Here is a 19489-nt window from a genome sequence, read left to right on the forward strand (position 1 = left end):
AGAAAAAAATTCACATATGAAAAATAATGGTTATATTTGAAATATTTATGTTGCTTATATAATATATTTATGTAATATATTTGAAATATTTATGTAAAAAAATTCATATTTGAAAAATAATGGTCATATTTGAAATATTTTTGAAAAAATAATGATATGATATTTATGTAGCTTATATAATATATTTACGATTATGATTTATTTACAATTTAATAATAAAATAATAGGTAAATTTCAAATGTATAATTTAAATATTAAAAATTTAGTTTTTAAAATTTATAGAACTAAAAATATATATAAAAAGTCGGGTTAAAAATATTTTGGTAACTAAAATCACTAATTTTGAATTATATATGTATATCAAAAATATATTTTTCATACAAAATCAAAACATAAAAAAATTAAAAATTATTGCATACACTATAATGTGGTTTGAAAAATCAGTTGTACACTCTCTTCGTTGATTGAATTTTAGAAAACTATAATGCTAAATAATATTGTTAATACATCTCAAACTTTTAACAAATATTTATATTATACGATAATATGAACGGAAAAGTTAGAATTATGTTTTTATAATAGTTCATTTTGAATTAATATTAGCGAACGGGTTAAAATTATATTTTTATAATCATAATTAATTTTAATACTATAAAAATATATCTAAACACAAAAATCAATATTTTCACTTATTAAAAAATATATTTATAAAAATAATTATATCTAAACTCAAAAACACAAATTATATTACAAAATTTATTAAACAATAAAAAATATTCTCGTGCGGATGCACGGGGTTAGAATTTAGTTTATCATTAAAAGTCGTGTTAATGTACTGTAATATGATTTCAATTCTTTTATTATTATTATTATTTAAATTGATATAGAAAAACATGCTTTCCGGTTTCAGACAGTTGGATCATGTATTAAGTTGGGCTACCTTTGATGCAATTCTGCGTCTGTCTCCTCATTATATGCTGATAGTTTTTCTTTCCCAAGTGATTCTTACTTTTTCCTTGTCTAATTCCCAATTGTTTCCAAAATGTATCTCCTGTCCTCATGTGAAGTTCATAACGCTTAATTTTGATGTTTGGTTCCGCTGGAAGAGAAGATTAGTTCGAATTGCTGCTTCGTCGAGAAGATTTGGCTTACTCATGGCACTCGTGTCATGTCCACTTGCAAATACACTCAAAAATCAAACGTACATACAGCTGATGTTGGTTTCGAACAAAGAAATAAACACATTGCACAAATACTAGTGGTTTCTTCTTTAAAAAAAAACAAATAGAATGCATTGAAGATGAATAAGAAGATGATGCAGATCGAGGAGTATCTAAGCAAATGGGTTGCCTCCAGTAGATGCAACAGGGCCTTGTGCTGCTGAATTCCTACACCCATGTTTAGGCAATAAGACAAAATATAAGCTGTGTCCCACATACACAGTAAAATGATTCTACTTCTTGGCATACAATTCTTATAGCTAATAACATCATAAGTTGAACTATTTACACCTATCACATTGTGAAACTTACTGTACTTGAGACGCTGATGCTTGCTCTGCCATGCATGCTAAGCCCCCTGCAGCAGTGTTTCAAAGAATTAGATAACCTACCAGACCTATGAAGGTTACGAGGACGGGTTTTTAATAGTCAGTCACAGAGATTTTTAAGTGAAACTTGAAGATAATACGTAGTCTGCACAAACGTTAATGTTTCTTTTCCCCCTCTTGGCAGATATGTGATATTCACTTGCGTACTGATATTAAACATGGTGAGATGTTGATTTTCTTTCAGAGCTCTAAGTTAACAGAAAGGAGTATCACCTTGTGCGCCTGCTGGAGCAGGTAGATACGAGGGTACAGAATCTGCAGCGAGCCACGGTTGTGATACACCATCAAGGAAGATTTCTGGTGTCTGGATATCGTGCAGTGCCCCTTGTAAAGAACTCATGTCCAAGAACTAGCATTAAACACAACCACAACAAAGTCGTCAATCATAGAATTTTACAGGCGGAGAGTGATAGATTCAGGAAAAAACAGATACGGTGGTCAAGATAGGAATTCATGCCTAGATTCTTTGATTTGGTAAATTAAGATAGGAAACATGGTTCTCTTCCTATCAAATACACGCTATATACTGTAGATTTGAAGTGGTCAGCCAACTTATATAACTTAGATTCTCTAGATTCAAACAACATAACACCATTGCATACAAATGATGGTGTGAAACGTGGATAGGACTTTACATACCACGTCATTTGAGTCATACTCGGAATCATAAGGGAGATCAAATGGATTGGCTGACTTTTGATCGTTTATATGCTGCCACGCTTCTTCCTGCGAATGAAAATTTTGATCAATCAAAGAGTAACTGATAGGCAGTTTGAACTAGGGTGATCGTAAGCAACTAAGAGAAAACTGCAATGTATAACTGGAACCAGATGAGGGGAGTAAGCAGGTGCCATGACAATATTCCCAGGAAAACCAAAACCAGAAGAGCCAGCAGGTATTGAGGCTGTCTGGGTGTCATCATGTCTTAATTCCTGTGACATGACACCATCAGAAAGGAAACAATGGAGAGATTTAACCAAAATACAGTGACATGATAAGGGTAAATGCAACAACCTCTACAAGTTGTGGTTCTAACTGCTGTTGATCAATGTGAGATGACGATATACTTGCTTTATCTTGGTGAATATGCTTAGCGCTGTCCAAGGGATTGGCCTCAATAGAGTCGGGAAAGGCATTCCACGGCTGCTAAAAAAAAAAAGTCAAGTAGGAGTTAGCTCGCACATCCCTTGTATGAATGCCAATCTTTGATTGTGGAATCATGCCGTTATTTCAGACACAAGTAGTTACAGCTTGCCCAACAACATGAGGCCAGCCAGTTTGCCCAGCCCCAAGATGAACAAGATCATTCATGACTAAAAGAAGTACCATCGTCAATGTCTAAGATGAGATAAGCCCATATTGCACATGGAAGCATTTTCCTTTTATTGAAAAGACGGAATAAAGAGTAAAGACTAACCGGATTATCGGCAACATTTTTTAGAACATCCTGCCACGGACTTGATAGCGACAAAGCATGCTGCTCCACAATTGATGGATAAGGTGGCCATTGCATGCTTGTGCTAGGCTGTGGGATTCCTTCATTTTTCACTTCCAACTCGGGAACTCCAGAGGAGGTGCTAATGTTTGTAGATTCTGCAGCAGGCATTGGATTGTCAAAAGAAGCCCATCCTTCGTTCTTAGGCGCAGACAAGTCTGGTGGTATTGAAGTGTGTTGCTGAATTCCAGCAAGCAAGTGTGTCGGGGTGGATGAGTATGACAGAGGAGGCTGACGAAAATTCACAGGTGGAGATCCGGCTCCTACTGAAGGTTGAAACATATTGACTGCTTGAGCCACTGGCGCTCCTGGCAACTGAAACAAATCAATAGGAGCCTTTGTCGACACTGCTACTGAATGAACGGGAGTAGATGTTTTATCTTGCTGGCTTCCTGTATTTTGACCAAGTCCAGATGCGCCTTCACCTAAACCACTCGAGGTATATGACTTGAGAGACATGGAATTACTGTCAACTGATCTGACACTCCCAGAAGACGTAGTTCTCTGAATGAAGAAATTGAATTCCACAAAAGAAAGATTCAGAAATTGGAAGGTCAGGAAACTCACTTTTGTCCATTGCAACAAAGAAAATATTAGCCAGATACAAACAAGCCTTTAGAGAAGGTGGGTTATTATTACCTGATGTTGCCTGCCTGGAAATAAGTTTTCACTTGGAGGGGCATTTGAATGGTGAAACTGGGGACTACGAAATCCACCTTCTTGCTGGAAATTTGGGGACTGTATTTCCGACCTGAAAGGATCTCCTCCACTTGACACAGAAAAATCTGAAGCCCTTGGAGCAGAGCCCTCATTTGCGAAGTGGTCATCAAACATATGATCACTAAACCGTCCAGGGCTGTATACAAAACTAGAGGCTTTTGAATGAAGACCTTTTACTGAAGCAGACTTGCCAGTAAATCCCAAGGGTACTTTTCCGTAACGGCGCTCTTCGTACTGATAGTCGTAAGGAGGGCTTTGGGAGTAAGAATGATACGAGTTGGCCCGTCGAGTCACATCTTCAGAACTTCCATGGTTCTGTCAATTGCATTACCGGAAAAGGGAAAAAAACATTAAATTTGGGATGCATGCATGCTCATGGTTAATCTAGAGCAACTCAAAATAAATAATAAGTATCAAAATTTTGAAGACCTATATGCCTATTTGATAGTTTCAAATCCACAATATTGTTAAATTACTACAAACTTCCAATTATTATAAAAAATGAAGCAAACTATGTTTGAAATTTAGCAAAATGCCGTACAAGAAACTAGATTATCTTGCCTGGCTATCATTAGGAGGCTTGTCCGTAACATTTGCTCCTGCATATTTCTTTTGCACATACACATTTTTGATAAACTCGCGGACTCTTTCAGCATTACTGCCAAAGAAACAACAAAAACATGATATTATGGATTTTAAACAGATCATATTTTTAACCAATAAATTACTACATCTCTCGCTGCTCAATTATGAACACAAACAAGAAAAAAGTAATTAATTTAAACCTGTTGTCCGGAAGTCTCTGCCGTTGATGGTCCCAGTTTTTCAAATATATTTCTCGTGCACGCTGAAAACAGAAGTTTCTCATTAGTTACAAAGAGAAACATCTATCTCCAGAAAACTTCAAAATTGGATCATTAACATCAATACTACCTGATTACCACCATTTTGGAGTACTTCAACTTCTTGAGATGTAAACTTTGACATTGATACAGACTTCACACGATGGGTAAATTCACGACTGTAGGGTATAAAAATAAAATCAATGATGAGAAACTAAGAGAGAAAAAGAAAAACGTAGGAAGGTCCTACTAAGAACATATGCACTACATATTGACAGAATATCATAGCTAGGAAACAAGAAACTGTAAAAAGAAAAATACACAAAGCACCTCCCTATACTTGAAATGCATCAAGGGAAACCTATAAATGCATTTGAAATTGTGCACAACTGGAAATACTTCTGAATGTACCCCCAAAAAAATGAAAAAAAAAATAGAAATATTACTCTTGCTGATATCACATAAGCCTATAATTCCTTCTCCATGAAAACAAAAAGTCTCATAAAAGAGCTGCCAAACCCAATTGCAAATCAAGACAAGAAAGTTGCATTACCATAAATGGATAAAGGGAGACAAAAAATAGATTCGAGAATATTATGTTAAGTTAGTAATAAAAGACATAATGTATAAACAAGGTGATCTTTAAACATTGTGGAAAGTAACTGCTAGGATATATAAGTCAGCCACCAACGAAAATGATGTCAGAAAATCAGCTCACATTGTGTGTCGACAGGACAGGTGCAAGAAAAGAAATTAAAGCCCACAAAAACAATTAAACATTTGGTAGGAAGCATCTAAACTTTGTATTTTGTAAGACAATGCATAGCCGTGTTTCTGGGGAATCATTACGAGTCCTGTCTGCAGAGATTTCAACTGAATTAGACTCGATAACAACAATAAAGCAGAAAACTTAATCGTGGGATTAACTCTTTAAGATACACTATGGAAACCCCAATTTCACGAATGCAGCGTGCAGATGAGAGATGAACATAGATAACCATCAACGCGCAAAGTCGCAAACTAATATCAACAAAGAAATATATTCAATGACAAGAACAAAAAGGTTTACATAGGTAAGAAACCATCTGCAGAGAATGATTACACAAGAAGGAACGCACAAAGGTCTGGAATAGTTGCCAAGAAAGTACATAGATAGCAAGAAAAGGTAAGAAAAAAAATCAGTCAGAAGTAAAGAGGAAAGTACTCACTGAATCCCGCTACAAGCCATGCATACGAAGGTCCAGAAAGTCGTGCAAACATATTGAGGACCCTGCACCAATTTGCAAGTCTTACTGTATAAGCCAAAAGGGAAACTAAATCCAAAGTTTCAAATGAATGAAGAAAAGATGTAGCTTTTCGAAGCTTGTCTTTCCATTTCCATAATCGGAAATAAGAAAACTAGTTGGATTTGCAGATTAACTTGTTTTAGTTAGAACCCGTCAACGACATAATCAAAACATTTCCTAGACTGAAAGAAACAAACGAAAACCCCAAAACATATATAATATATTTCAGAAGATAATCCCAGAAGCTGAAGTCAAAGACTAAAAGAGAAACCCATCAGCTCGAAACTCAGTAGAGAAAAAAGACGCTCACGGGAACCATGAAAGTTGAGTTTTTCAAATCAAAAGGAAACAGAAGAAAGTAGGCCTTGAGGGAAAACAACAAAAATGGGTTAAAAGGGAGAGAGCTTTAATAATTACAAGGCTATTGCAGTTGATACAACGACGATTCGGTGGAAGCTTCATAAGACCACGAATAATCTTCTCGTTCCGCTCTTCTTCTCTTTTACTTCCCATACCGCCAACAAAATGATTGCCCCCCAAAGGAAAAAAACGAAAGAGTGTCCCAGATAACAAGATTGACTCAGGGGTGGTCGATTTCGTGAAATCGGGAAAAAGTTCGCTCCTTTGAGTCGCAGCTAATCAACGATTTTGGAGCTGGATTTTCGAATGCTCGAATTTTGAATTTCACAGCAGAGAGAGAGAGAGAGAGAGAAAGGGAAGGCTTTTTTAATCGGCTTTGTAATCAGAAAAGGGGAAGAAACTAAATGTTTGAGCTTTTACTCTGTCTTCATCTTTCCTCGTGTGGGCTTTGGCTAAGAGACCCACACACCATAATGAATGATTTTGGCAGAATCACATGTTTGAGAAATTCATATCAAACTCTATTCTATTTGATTTGGGATCGATTTAAATTTTCGAAAGAACATTGCTAGCTAATATCAACTTATCTCGTTCGTTACAAACTGTTGGAATAAGAATTTCCATTTATGTCAAAAAAACGATATATAGCTATCATCTATTATTCCATTGGCTAACCATCTGAGAAGAAGGGAAAAAAAAAAGTATTTTTGATCACACAATGTATGGAACTAATTATGGTGGTCCGGTGACTAACGATTCTTCCTAGTGATTTATCCAGTGTTGGAGTCTTTTTCTCCAATTTCGTAGACAAGTAGACGTCTTAGTTCATTGAATTCGTCATACAATAACTTTTTAACACTCCAATTGTTTTTTTAGATACATCATTTATAAAAACATTTTTCTTATTCACCTAATAGAAGTTCCAAGTTAATTAATCCTATCCCCATTGTATAGTTTCTCAGTCAACGCATTACTTTTTTGCGGCCAATCATATGTCAAATGTACATGTAAACGAAGATATAAAAACCAAAGGAATCATAGCCGCGTTATCTAGTTCGTCTAGCTAAAATTGCATTATCGTTTAAATTCCCAATCATTGATCTAGGTGCTTCCTAAATAAAAAAGGAAATAAAAGATTACTTGCGCTGACCTTAAATAAATTAACTACATAACGTGACATACATAATTGTAAAATTTTGGAATATATATATTATGAACCTGCATTTTTATATACTTGTTAGACATGCTTATGAGAAAAGAAATAGTTAAGATCCTGATGAAGATAATTTAAAAGATGGCAATAGAAGACTAAAAGATAAAAGGATCTCGATCAATCTCCGTTTCTTGTCTCTTCTTGCGCCCTTCCATTGTTTATGATTATATACCTTTGACGTTGAAAGAGTGGGTGGTTTTTTGTTCTAGGTGTAGTGGAGTTGTTGTTCTTCTTACGTACTGCATTTTCTGATAGGTACTTCAATATATATATATATATATATCTGATACGGTTGTTTATTGAGCTAGCTAGCAGAAAACCAAAAAGAAAAAAAAGGATGTCGAAGCTGATGCAAAATCCGGTGTTCCATGAACTGAAGAAGCAAGCTTCTTTCTTCATCAAGGAGAAGATCAAGACTGCTCGTCTCGCCGTAACTGATGTTACTGAAGAAGAACTGTGAGTATATATTTTATATAAATGTATACGTTAATCGATTTGGAGAGTTAACCGTACCGCTTTGAACTTTTGTTCAATATGAAGATTGACAGAAGAAGTTACGGACAGTGCGCACTCGTCCATAGACGCACGCTCCTTGGCGGTCATAACGAGAGCTTCTTTTGAGGTTGATCAATTCCAAAGAATCGTAAAGATTCTACGTCAAAGGTTATTTTTCCCTCAACTTTGATTCAGTTCAACACAAATATTCCATGCGCTTTAAGAAGAACAAACCAAGACATTTTATATCATTTAGGTCTTGACGTTTTTATATAGCTAAGCAATATACATGCTTTGTAAATACTTATAATATCACCAAATTTTAGCAAAAATAAAAAAAAGTACTTTTTTTTTCTTTCATGGTTATTCCTATATATAATACATGCTGAAACATATATATATATATATATATATATATTATCAAAACGTCATTTAATTATTTTTAAAAAATATCATTTTCTCATTTAGAGCTTTTATGATTATATCATGAATTTGGTTTATATTTTTGTAGTTTACATTTTAAGAAGAGAACGTGATTTTGTTTTCTTAAATTTTGTTTCCCAAACTCCTTGATCATAAATGAAACTATATTAACTCTTAGATATCATTTATTTTAATTCACTTTACTAAGCTTGTACATATTATATATAGAACTTTAGTGAAAAATCTATTTTTATCATATCACCACCAAGAATTCATTTTTCCCCTATCAGTACAAAAAAAAACCATTTAACCATTAGAATCCGGCAGAATATTCAACAAAATTGTCTATATAATTGGTATTGCTCTTGCAGAATGGTAACGTTTGATAGAAGAGAATGGCGTGGTATATACAACACGTTGACAATGTTGAACCACTTGCTGATTAATGGACCTCTAAGTGTATTCAATGAGTTTCAACATGAGAGACAATTGATCGAAGATGCCATAGAGACTGAGTGGATTGACGAGAGAGGGTTCGATTGTGGCCTAAAAGTTCGAAACATAGCCGACAAAGTTCTAAGATTGCTTGAAGATGACATGTTTCTTAAGGATGCGAGGGAAAGAAACCGTAAGCAAAGCATTGGTCGGATCACAGGGTTCGGAAACTCGAGTTTCGTCATACATTCTGACACGAACAATGGAAGAGACAGCTCGTTCTTGAGTACTCACCACCAGACTTGTGAACATGATCCTGCCGCTGATGATCATCCATTCGTCGAGGATGAGCACAAAACTGCTCAACTCTTGCTTTCTTCTTCGACTTGAGAGATGGACATTGCTCTTGATTAAGCAAATTTGTATTAATTAAGTTTGATCATATCATATACGTAGATAAAGGTTTTTCATTGATATGACTTATTATACCAACTAAATACTTTAATCTCAATATCTGCTTCCAAGGAACTAGTACATTTGTCTTCTTCCTTATAACCATCGTAAATTGGGTATATAACAACATTGAGCATATCATTATATCTGTGATTACTTTTACAAGATTCAATATGTGGACTTAATTATCTTTTTATAATAGTTCTTAAAATTGTTTTATACATGAAAGATTTTCATTTCAATTATTGTATCTAAAATCAATTCTCTAGCTGAATACACATGATTTACTACACCAAATCAAAAATTAATTGTTTGGATCATACTCGCTTAGATTATTTATTATAATTTGAAGCGAGAAGCTCACGTGATATATTTTTTTTTGTTTGCGTTTTTGGTCCCTGGATTTAGATCGTTTTTACGACGTCGTACCACGAGTATCCGGCGGCAACTAGTTTCTTCTTCTTCTTCGACCATCTGCTTCGTTGCTTTGCCTTTCGCTCTTTCATGGTTGAAGGATGAGATCTCACCAAGGTGGCCGCAAACTGACGATTCTTCAACTCCTATGCGCCGTTGCAGTTTTCTCCGTTCTCCTTTTCACCATCCAATCTTCCATATTCGCAGGTCACTCATCGCCCCACACCTTTCCGTTCTTACTCCTTAATTGTTTCGAATACTTAATTTTGATTCTTAATCTCGGCAGAGAATAATCGTAAAGTAGATCTTCTTCGGCCGGAAGATATCCAGATCTTGTCAGATTTTCAGTCCAGCGTTCAACAGTGCGTGGTTTGTCTCTTTTCTTTACCTCCTTCCTCTACTCTCCCCATCTCTTTGATTGTTGAAGCACTTAATTTTATGCGCGAATTTCGTTATGGATTCGTCGTTGGATTTGGGTCGATGCGGCACTTTCGATATCTTATGCCTAAGAGTGCAATAGTTCTTCTGATCCTGGATGCTTTAGAAAGAAACGAAGTTGTTATCTCGAAGTTCATCTTTAGTCTATTGTAATGTATGAATACACTTTTGAATCTGTGTACAATGAGGATTTGAATTCTGGACAAGTGAAAGATTGTGGAAGCTAACCACTGTACTGATCTGGAAGTTCACCTGGATCAGGGTTTAGATTTGCTTTCTCTTGATGTCAAATTAGCTAATGTGCTAAAATATACGATAGAATCATGTTTTCGAAGTGAAGCGTAATGTTATGTAACGAGCTAAATCTAATTTGCTACATTTTGTGCTAACTCTTTCACTCATTGTTTGTGTTGGAAGAACCGAGTTTACGGATTCTGATGAAATAGTTTAGTTTGATATCTGTGTTGGAAGTCCGAATAATGATATAGTGTTTATGCAGGGGAACAGAGGGCTTGGACTCTCTGCCCATATTATTGATCACTGCAATTTGATCCTCAAGTTCCCTCAAGGCACTAACAGCACTTGGGTATGTTTTCACTTGTCTGGTTTCTTTTTGAGATTTCATTGGTTTTCAAGTGATCAAGTTTCTCCACTTATATTCTTGTTTTTCAATCACAGTACAATACACAATTTAAAATTTTTGAACCATTGGAGTTCAAGTATAATGTTTGCGAGGCAGTTCTCTTATGGGAGCAGGTTCGTGCTTCTTTCTCTCTCTGATTAGATTTTGTTGTTTGAGAACGTCTCAGGATTCTAATGTGTCTGAGTAATGCAGTACCGCAATATGACTACAGTGTTAACAAGAGAATACCTCGATGTACGCCCTGATGGATGGTTGGACTATGCAGCTATGAGAATTGCAAACCTGTATGATCCTAAACGTCCTGTGTTATTGTTTGGTCGTGTCGTTTGATCTTTCTTGTTTAGCTTTTTCATCTTTCCGGTTTCAGGGGAGCTGATAAGTGTTACAATCGTACGTTGTGTGAGGAGCATCTTAATGTGATCCTTCCAGCGAAGCCTCCTTTCCACCCACGACAGTTTCATAAATGCGCCGTCGTTGGAAATTCCGGTGATCTCTTAAAAACAGAGTTCGGAGAAGAGATTGACAGTCATGATGCTGTATTCCGAGATAATGAAGCTCCTGTCAATAAGGTAATATGTCTAACATTCTAATTTTTTATTTCATTAAGTTGATCGTCGTTTTCACGTGGTCTTGAATTGTGAGTTTTGGTTGCCGGCATTGCTTATCATATTGCAGAAGTATGCCAAGTACGTAGGAGTGAAAAGGGATTTCCGACTAGTTGTTCGTGGTGCGGCTCGTAACATGGTTAAGATTCTCAATGGGTCTGGTCAGTACTCATATTAAACAGAGATATTATCTGTATCGTGTGATTCATTTTTCTTAAAGTACTCATTGTAGCTTTGCCTGCATCTGTCATTTACTGCAGACAGTGAGGTGCTTATAATCAAAAGTGTGACCCACCGAGACTTCAACGAAATGATAAAGGTATTGGTTACTGTTTTTCTTTCTTCTTTAATTTCGCATCATGACTTGATTTGTTTTTACAGTTTCCACTGTGGACGTTTGTAACAAAGCCTTTTTTTTAAAACACAATTGAAGAGGCTATATGCTGAATCCTTGCAGCCTCTTTTACATGGGTCCATGATTTTCTTACGCGGTTTTGTATTTGTCTTGTAACAGACTATACCAAACCCTGTTTATCTTTTCCAAGGAATTGTCCTACGCAGAGGTGCCAAAGGAACCGGGATGAAATCCATTGAACTAGCCTTGTCCATGTGCGATATCGTTGACATATATGGTTTCACCGTCGATCCTGGATACACAGAGTGGCAAGTATTCTAAATAACTCTTTGCCATGTCTCTCATTTCCTAAGCTCTTTAGTAAAATTGGATACTTCCAAGTTCCAATCTGATAATAATTTTTCTTCGTAATCTGGATTATTCGAGTACGCTTCCAGAATTAAAGCGTCATGTATCCTCACTTTTGTATCTTTATTATCAATGTAGGACGCGTTACTTTTCCACGCCAAGGAAAGGGCATAACCCACTTCAAGGCCGGGCATACTACCAACTTCTAGAGTGTCTTGGTGTACAGATAACTTGCCAAAAACCTTATTTCTCTTTTGCTCTGAACGTTAAACCTTTGTGGTCTTTCTGAAGAAATCATGCTCGGCAGGTGATCCGAATCCATTCTCCCATGAGATCCCAGAGGAAGGAGGACTGGTCGAGCGTGCCAAGTCGTGAAATGATAAGCCGAGCTCACGCAGCCGCCTTACGCCTACAAAGGAGCCAACAGCCAACTAGTTTGAAGAGTGTTGGGTTGGGACAATTCGGTAAATGCAAGGTGTGGGGCGACGCAGACCCTACAAAAGGACCCGTCTCGGGATCTCCGGACATGAGTGAGACCAGGAAGAAGTCAAATTACAAGAAATGGGAAGTGATGCCTTTCGGGAGCTTAAGAAAAGAAGCAAGGGATCACTATATACAAATGCAAGGCGTGTCACAGTACAAAATGGATGGAAATAAACTGGACGATCTTGTTTGCGTGAGGCATCCGCTAAAATCAGAGAGTTAAATGTTTATCACCCTGTAGAGCGTTAAATGTTTTTCAGTACCATCTTGAGCTTACAAAGTAAATGTTCTTTCATTTCATGGAACATAGAATGTAGTGTTTTGTTCATTCAAAATCTGTTTGATAGATTACTTCTCCATGATTAGTTTGCAATTTTTTTGGTGTCGTCATATCTGTTACCATGTATGTCATAGTTTCTTACAATGAATTACAAATCAATACATTAATGTTCGATTTTGACATCAACACCACCGAAACGAACATGGCTTAAGCTTCTTTATTTTTTTATTTTTTTAATGTATCAATTCTTTTCTTTTGTGTTTCTAAATATATTTATATCTTTATTCATTATTTATATATCTCATCATGAACCAAAGAAAGAACACAAGAAAAACAAAAAATAACACATCATTTTGTTTATTGTTAACAAAACCTCTCACTCGTACACATTTTTAATAATGAAGTGCATAGTTTGGCATCTCTTTGTCCAAATTGTAAATCGCAAATATAGGTAGGAAAACAGCCAAACATAAATCAACTTAATAATAAAAATCATTATGTGTAGATGATGAGTACTTATACTTACTTGACATACGATTTATAGTGTCGCAATCGGTACGACGAAGCTTTATTAAATTAGGATATATTTTAAGTAGTTATTTTAATCAGAGTAAGTAACTTAGAGAAATTAATGTATGGGCTGATTCATGCTAACACGCATGCATGTAATGTGACTATGTGAGTGATGTATCACGCAATATGCAACACAGAAAAGATTTGTATCTTTAGTTAGAATCGCCAAACCATGTTTTTTTTGTGCCAAATTATATGGTAATTATATTATCTATTTTTTGTTCTTCTTTGAAAATTGTAGGATCCCTTCATGCGTTGTTGTTAAAGGGAATTTCTTGTTTTCACATTTTATTCATGAAAGGAAGAACGAGAACATTAATTACAAAAAGATTATGTTTATAGGCTAAACAATGTTCAAATATTAATCAAAGTGTAGTATCTTCCACTGACTCGGAGTCTTAGTCTCGAAGACGAAGACTCATCAAGAGTCACGTTCAAACTGAGAGTCCTCTTCAAGAAAGGAATAATTAGGGATTTGATCCAAGGCATATTCTTACGGGGGAATATCTTATGGAGATTGGAATTTTTTGACATATAATTTTAAATTTCGAAAGAATATGCTATAATTTAAAAAATGGTCATATCAAATCAAAATTCATCTTCACCTTATGGGTTTTTTTCCTTTGTTTTTTTTCTTGGGTACATTGGGTACTACGTGATAGTTTATTCACCACGTGATTGCATTTTCTGTGTTGACTTTTTTGGGTTTATTATATTGTACGAACATTTCTTCGGCAATTATAGCCAAAAGAATTTTTATTATACGCAATCGCTAATATCCAAAGGAAGATACTGAAGAAAGATAGCTTATCAACCACCACGTAGTTGATTCTTCCGTCGACCACATGACGTGATCTGTCAAACTGCTGATCACCATTCACCAGTCTTTAATGGGTCCCGCTTCCCAGCCTTTGCATTTGGCTTTGACGCGTCTTCAAAAGACAATTCCACAACGGTTACCAATTATTTTTGGGGACTCGTCTATCATTTGTTTCTCGAAACATGTCGCAGTTAGGAAACACTGAAAATATTGGGTTAGGTTTGAATAATCTAACTTAGATAGTTAGATTATCTCTTTCTTTCGACCAAAAAAAAAAAAAGATTATCTCTTTCTTGCCTTTTTTTTTCTGAATTTCTTGCATGTTTCTTTCAGGATTATTTTTCATTTTTAAAATCGCATTTGTCTGTATTGAAACCGAACTAATAAGCCTTTTTATTAGTAATTCTCTCTATATTTGATATACTAATAACTAGTAGTATGTAATATTTCAACTGCTTTTTTTTTTTTAACTTGAGCGTTAGTGTGGTTTAGCACAATGGCAATTTTTTTCCGGCCGGGTTACTTCTTTTAACTCTCTAGTTATGTTTATTGTTTTTAAAGATATAATACATATCTTTGAAATTTTAAATTCTGGATATAACGATGTTAAAATAACTCTATTGTAATCGGTCAAAGTAGTCGTTGTACATGTATATTAAAATTACGAGTTGCCACGAATTGTGGGTCTATTCAATATCAATACCCATAATAGCACCTCAAGAGTCATCAATGAGATATTTATCCACTAAGGCTAACGTTATGCCGTACCACATGGGTAGGGCCAGAGTGTTGTGTTGTCGTCTCCCCCTCGTTAGTTTTCTATCAACTTTTGTTTTTCTTTCCAGCGCCAAATTTTTTTTATTTCATTGTTTTTTTAATTGATTTGATATATTTGGTAAAAAGGTTTTTTTCATTTCAATATTAATGCAATTCAAAAGAGAGAGATTGAGAAATTTCCAATCGAAAGATTCCGCCTCTTATGTAAGCTTCAACTAAACAAAAATAATTTAAATAATGAATTCTACATAAATAGTATACTTTAGTGGATTCAGGCTAGACTCCACGATATTCAACACCATTAAAAAATGCCACGCAGCGACGTGACATAAGGTTTACAATGCCCACAATCAGCTTTATTTAATCAAGATTTATTTTGGTTAGTTATTTTAATCGGAGTTAGTGATTTATAAAGTGTTTTGGGCAGATATTGCATGCTAATACAGTACCATGCATCATGCATGTCATAGGTTATGCGAAGTATGAAGCTATAAGCAGTACAAATATATTTATCCCTTTAGTAGGACTGCCAAATTGTGGTTTAGTTATTTAATTAAAATTTGTCTTCGTTATATATATTATTGTAGGATTCCTTCATGCGTTGTTTGTCTTACAGAGAGGGGAGTTTTATGCGTTCGCATTTATTTCATGAATGGACGAAGTGTAAAACATTAACAGAAAAAATAGATAATAGGCTAAACAATGTTTAAATTGTTTGATAACAAATTGCTTAGATTGTTAATCAAATGGTAGTATCTCCCACTAACTCAGAAGATTCACGAGTCACGTCAAAACATAAGAGTCCCTTCCAAAATGGGAATAAAAAGGGGTTTGATCCAAGGCATATACTTACGTGGGAATAACTTGTGGAGATTGGAATCCTCATTGGAGTTAATTTTTGAAAGAATATGCTCAATAATATGCTAGAATTACAACTCATGTTTACCTTGTGGGTTTTGAATTTCAAGGATTCCAATATATATTTGTGGCAGACAAAGAATAAATATAGAGATAATGGAAAACTTAAACATTTCCATTTCTATTTCTAATAATCTTAACGTACGTTACCAAATGTAAGTGGTGTAGATATGAGGTTGGAGTTATTATAGGTCACCGTACATCTTTTTGTACATCAAAGTCGTGAGTGAAAAAGTTGATATATTGCAAAAAGTGGGCACAAACTTTTAAAATCGGTGTGGACTGTGGAGTCTTGCTAAAAAGGTTTGGTCTCTAAAACAAGGTTAGTAAAATATAGAGAAAGTTTGCCATGGCAAACATTTATAAAAAAATAAATTTAAAAGAAAGCTTTAATCATATTACTTTGTTTCTGCTAAGTGTAATTAATTATCCATCTGTTAAATCTAGAAAACAAAATATATAAAGAAAGGATAATCATCAAATAAGACATAGGGATATCTTTCTTTTCATATCTGAGGGAAATTTTAATTTCTTTTAAAAAAACTATCATTCAGAATATAGAAGTATTCAAAATAAGAAAAAAATGAGGGAAACATATACATATAACTTATTTTTATTGATAAAGCGGGAAAAAGAGTACAACTCAGCTTTCTCTCATCCTTTTACTCACCCATAAGGGAAAAAAAAACCCGTAAAAGGCGGAAAAAGATAGTTATCCTCTACACTAGGGTCTACCTAAAGGACATAACCCTTAAAGCCAAAATTCACAAAAAAGGAAAAGAAAACCCAAAAAAAAAAAAAACTCATCGCCAAACACAGAAGAAGCCACAACCTCTTTTATTTAGCTCCTTTTTTCTTTTTCTTCTAAAAATTGCCTTCTTCTTCTTCTTCTTCTTCTTCCAGAAGAGTTTGTCTTATGGGTAGGGCGGAATTTACAAAGCCAAACCCAAATTTACATGCCGACTCACTCAACACTCCCCACACCTGATAATAGCATCAACAAAAAAATGCGATAAGCACTGCATTACTTATTACTTCTACTACTTCTACTTTTTATTTATTCTCCTCCTCTCGAATCGAATCTCTCTTTTCAGATGAATCTCTCCTCTGTTTCTCCTGCTCTTTGGATCCATGGGTGCCCTGCAATTTAAAAAAAAAACAAAAATTAGTTACTTCCAATTATAAAAACTCTATACAAATCTGACTTTTTTACTGAAAATCCGGATCTATTCCTAACAGATTTAGCAGGATTTGATGAGAGTATTCTGCTATCTATTTCGAGAGTTTTTTTGTTAAAGAGGAAACTATAAGGGCTGATTTTAAGAATTGATTTTTGAAATTAAGTTTAATTGACTCCATAACGAGCAAATATAGTGGAAAAGAAGAATTTTTTTTTTTTTTGTTCGTTCATTGTAACCGAAAAGAAGAAAGGAAACTTACTTAGAGCTTGTTCGGCTGAGAGTCTTCGAGAAGCATCTTTACAAATCATCTTCCTCAAGAAATCTTTAGCCATCGAAGAAACCCCTCTGAAAACCTTTGGCGGAAACCTCAGGTTTCCTCGTAACACCGCTTCGAATATCTCCTCCGCCGTCTCCCCGTAAAACGGCGGAGCTCCGGCGAGCATCGTGTACAAAACAACTCCCGCACTCCAGACATCGACCTTCTCCCCGTACGAACAACCCATTAAAACCTCCGGCGCCACGTAATACGGCGTTCCGACGACGCCTTGGGTGGACTCGCCCTCACCCAACCAAATCCCGGACCCGAAATCGCAGATCTTAACCGTATCGCTCCGTAGATCGACGAGAATGTTCTCCGGCTTGATGTCTCTGTGCACGACGCCGAATCGGTGGCAATGCGAGAGCGCCAGGAGAATCTGTTTGGCGAACGACGCCGTCTGGGACTCGGAGAAGGTTCCGGAAGAAACGAGACGGTCGTAGATGGAGACGGAGGGATCGACGAGCTCCATGTAGATGGAGAGAGTGGAATCAGTGTCGACTAGATCGTGGATTTGAACGATGTTAGGGTGATAGGATAAGAGAGCCATGAGCTTGGGTTCGTTGTCGATGCAGGCGCGGTCGAGAGCGTCGGTGAGAGAGCTCTTGTCGATGGCTTTGCAGGCGAAGAAATCACCGGTGGCCGGAGAATAGACGCGAGTGACGGTGCCGAAGCGTCCACGGCCGATCTCTTCGCAGATCTGGTACTTATTGTTGTTGTTGTTTCCGAGTGTTTGGCTGCAAGTCATAATCTCTTTTTTCAGTTATTATTATGATTTTTTTTCGTTTGGTGGTTGTGTTTAAGAAGAAGAGCTCTTGAGAGTCGGTACACTTTTTTTATAGCCCAAAATTCTTAAAGGAATATTCGCTTTGATGCTACATGTTTTTTCCCTTAAGATACGATATGGTGGTTTTTCCGTTAACGTTATTATATTTATTGTTTTTATTTTCTTTAGTCTATTTTTTTTTATGTATATATATAAGCTTATATATCTGTGGTCAATTTATGTTGTGGAATGTTACTGTATACTATCTGCAAATCCTTTTTTGTATTCTTAGGAATGTTACTCGGATAAGGTTTGTAAGAACAGATAAATACTCCATATATGTTTATAAACATTCATATGAAATCTCAATCATATACATTCTAATATATATTTCTTGACAAAACAAAAAAAAATAACTTTATATATTCAAGATTTGTTTTGTTTTTTGAAATGGTAATTACTTTATGGTGGTCTAATACTTTACATTTACAGTACGTTTTTATCTAATTGAATTGTTTTCAATTAAGGGAATGGATAATCTAACAATTTTGTGTAACTGTGGTTTTATCCTTGGTTGTTCCATATTTTCGTATTTGCCTTGGCTTTATTTCATAATGATGGTTTTGGCCTTTGAATGTTCCATATTTATGAGGATACTAATAAATGTTGAATTTGCGTTTTACCCTCTATTTGTTCTGTAATTATGGTCCTTGCCCTCGGGTTCTGTAATTTTCTTGATCCGACCACACAACCTAGGCATTTCATCTCTAGGATCATAGAGAGTCCATACTTTACCACCACGAAAGAGCTTATGGTCTTGCTGAAATCTGAAACTGGGAATCAGAACAGATTATTGGCTCAGGTTCTTCATCAATGCCACCTATGGAGACAAATTCTATAATGTCTCTGTCATGTGCTTCGCTTATTTGTACAGGAGAAGATGCAGAAGCTGAAACTACACAAGCTGAATGTATTCGCATGCCTTCATCATCATGCATGTCACATGTGTCCCCTACGCGGGTTATGCCTTTTTGCGGGACGGATATGAGAATCAGCTTCACAAACCTCTACAGACTACAGCCAACAATTTTCCCTTGGACCGCTACAAGTCTCGGCTCGTACTGATCGTTCTTCTAGTTCCCTCAGCTTCAAATCAAGCTCTTCTTCCTTTTATTTTTTCCAGGCTTCTTCTCCTTTGCGTCAAGAAATTTGCTCTTGAATTGCAACTCCTCATCTTTTGC

At 35.7% G+C, this 19489-nt stretch overlaps 4 protein-coding genes across 7 annotated transcripts; 2 read left to right on the forward strand and 2 right to left on the reverse strand.

The window, feature by feature from the left end:
* Positions 1-1169: 1169 nt before the first annotated feature.
* LOC18994005 (probable ADP-ribosylation factor GTPase-activating protein AGD14) lies at positions 1170-6824 on the reverse strand. 4 transcript variants are annotated; one of them, XM_006417596.2, is made up of 13 exons: positions 6370-6824; positions 5875-5936; positions 4758-4845; positions 4610-4671; positions 4386-4482; positions 3744-4139; positions 3027-3608; positions 2624-2752; positions 2437-2541; positions 2249-2335; positions 1823-1958; positions 1533-1578; positions 1170-1388 (listed from the first exon to the last, which is right to left on the reverse strand). In XM_006417596.2, exons 1-13 carry the CDS (start codon positions 6463-6465, stop codon positions 1334-1336), a joined length of 1941 nt encoding a protein of 646 aa, XP_006417659.1. In that variant the 5' UTR covers positions 6466-6824; the 3' UTR covers positions 1170-1333. The 4 variants fall into 4 exon arrangements, with proteins under 4 accessions (XP_006417659.1, XP_006417658.1, XP_006417657.1 ...); XM_006417595.2 differs by having other exon boundaries at positions 2431-2541; positions 6370-6823; XM_006417594.2 differs by having other exon boundaries at positions 2624-2755; positions 6370-6823.
* A 1015-nt stretch (positions 6825-7839) lies between these two features.
* Positions 7840-9268, forward strand: LOC18994006 (clathrin interactor 1). The gene is made up of 3 exons (XM_006417597.2): positions 7840-7981; positions 8066-8188; positions 8815-9268. Exons 1-3 carry the CDS (start codon positions 7863-7865, stop codon positions 9266-9268), a joined length of 696 nt encoding a protein of 231 aa, XP_006417660.1. The 5' UTR covers positions 7840-7862.
* Positions 9269-9734: 466 nt separating this feature from the next.
* On the forward strand, positions 9735-13070 carry LOC18994007 (sialyltransferase-like protein 1). Its single transcript, XM_006417598.2, has 11 exons — positions 9735-9952; positions 10032-10114; positions 10683-10769; positions 10862-10939; positions 11019-11110; positions 11194-11395; positions 11502-11592; positions 11692-11750; positions 11946-12094; positions 12273-12354; positions 12442-13070. The coding sequence occupies exons 1-11, from the start codon at positions 9847-9849 to the stop codon at positions 12838-12840; spliced, it is 1428 nt and encodes a 475-aa protein (XP_006417661.1). The 5' UTR covers positions 9735-9846; the 3' UTR covers positions 12841-13070.
* A 3542-nt stretch (positions 13071-16612) lies between these two features.
* Positions 16613-18277, reverse strand: LOC18994008 (phosphoenolpyruvate carboxylase kinase 1). The gene is made up of 2 exons (XM_006417599.2): positions 17426-18277; positions 16613-17125 (listed from the first exon to the last, which is right to left on the reverse strand). The coding sequence occupies exons 1-2, from the start codon at positions 18228-18230 to the stop codon at positions 17076-17078; spliced, it is 855 nt and encodes a 284-aa protein (XP_006417662.1). The 5' UTR covers positions 18231-18277; the 3' UTR covers positions 16613-17075.
* Positions 18278-19489: the final 1212 nt, after the last annotated feature.

This window comes from Eutrema salsugineum, unplaced genomic scaffold (genome assembly GCF_000478725.1).
Source record: "Eutrema salsugineum unplaced genomic scaffold, Eutsalg1_0 scaffold_5, whole genome shotgun sequence".
Taxonomy (NCBI): Eukaryota; Viridiplantae; Streptophyta; class Magnoliopsida; order Brassicales; family Brassicaceae; genus Eutrema; species Eutrema salsugineum.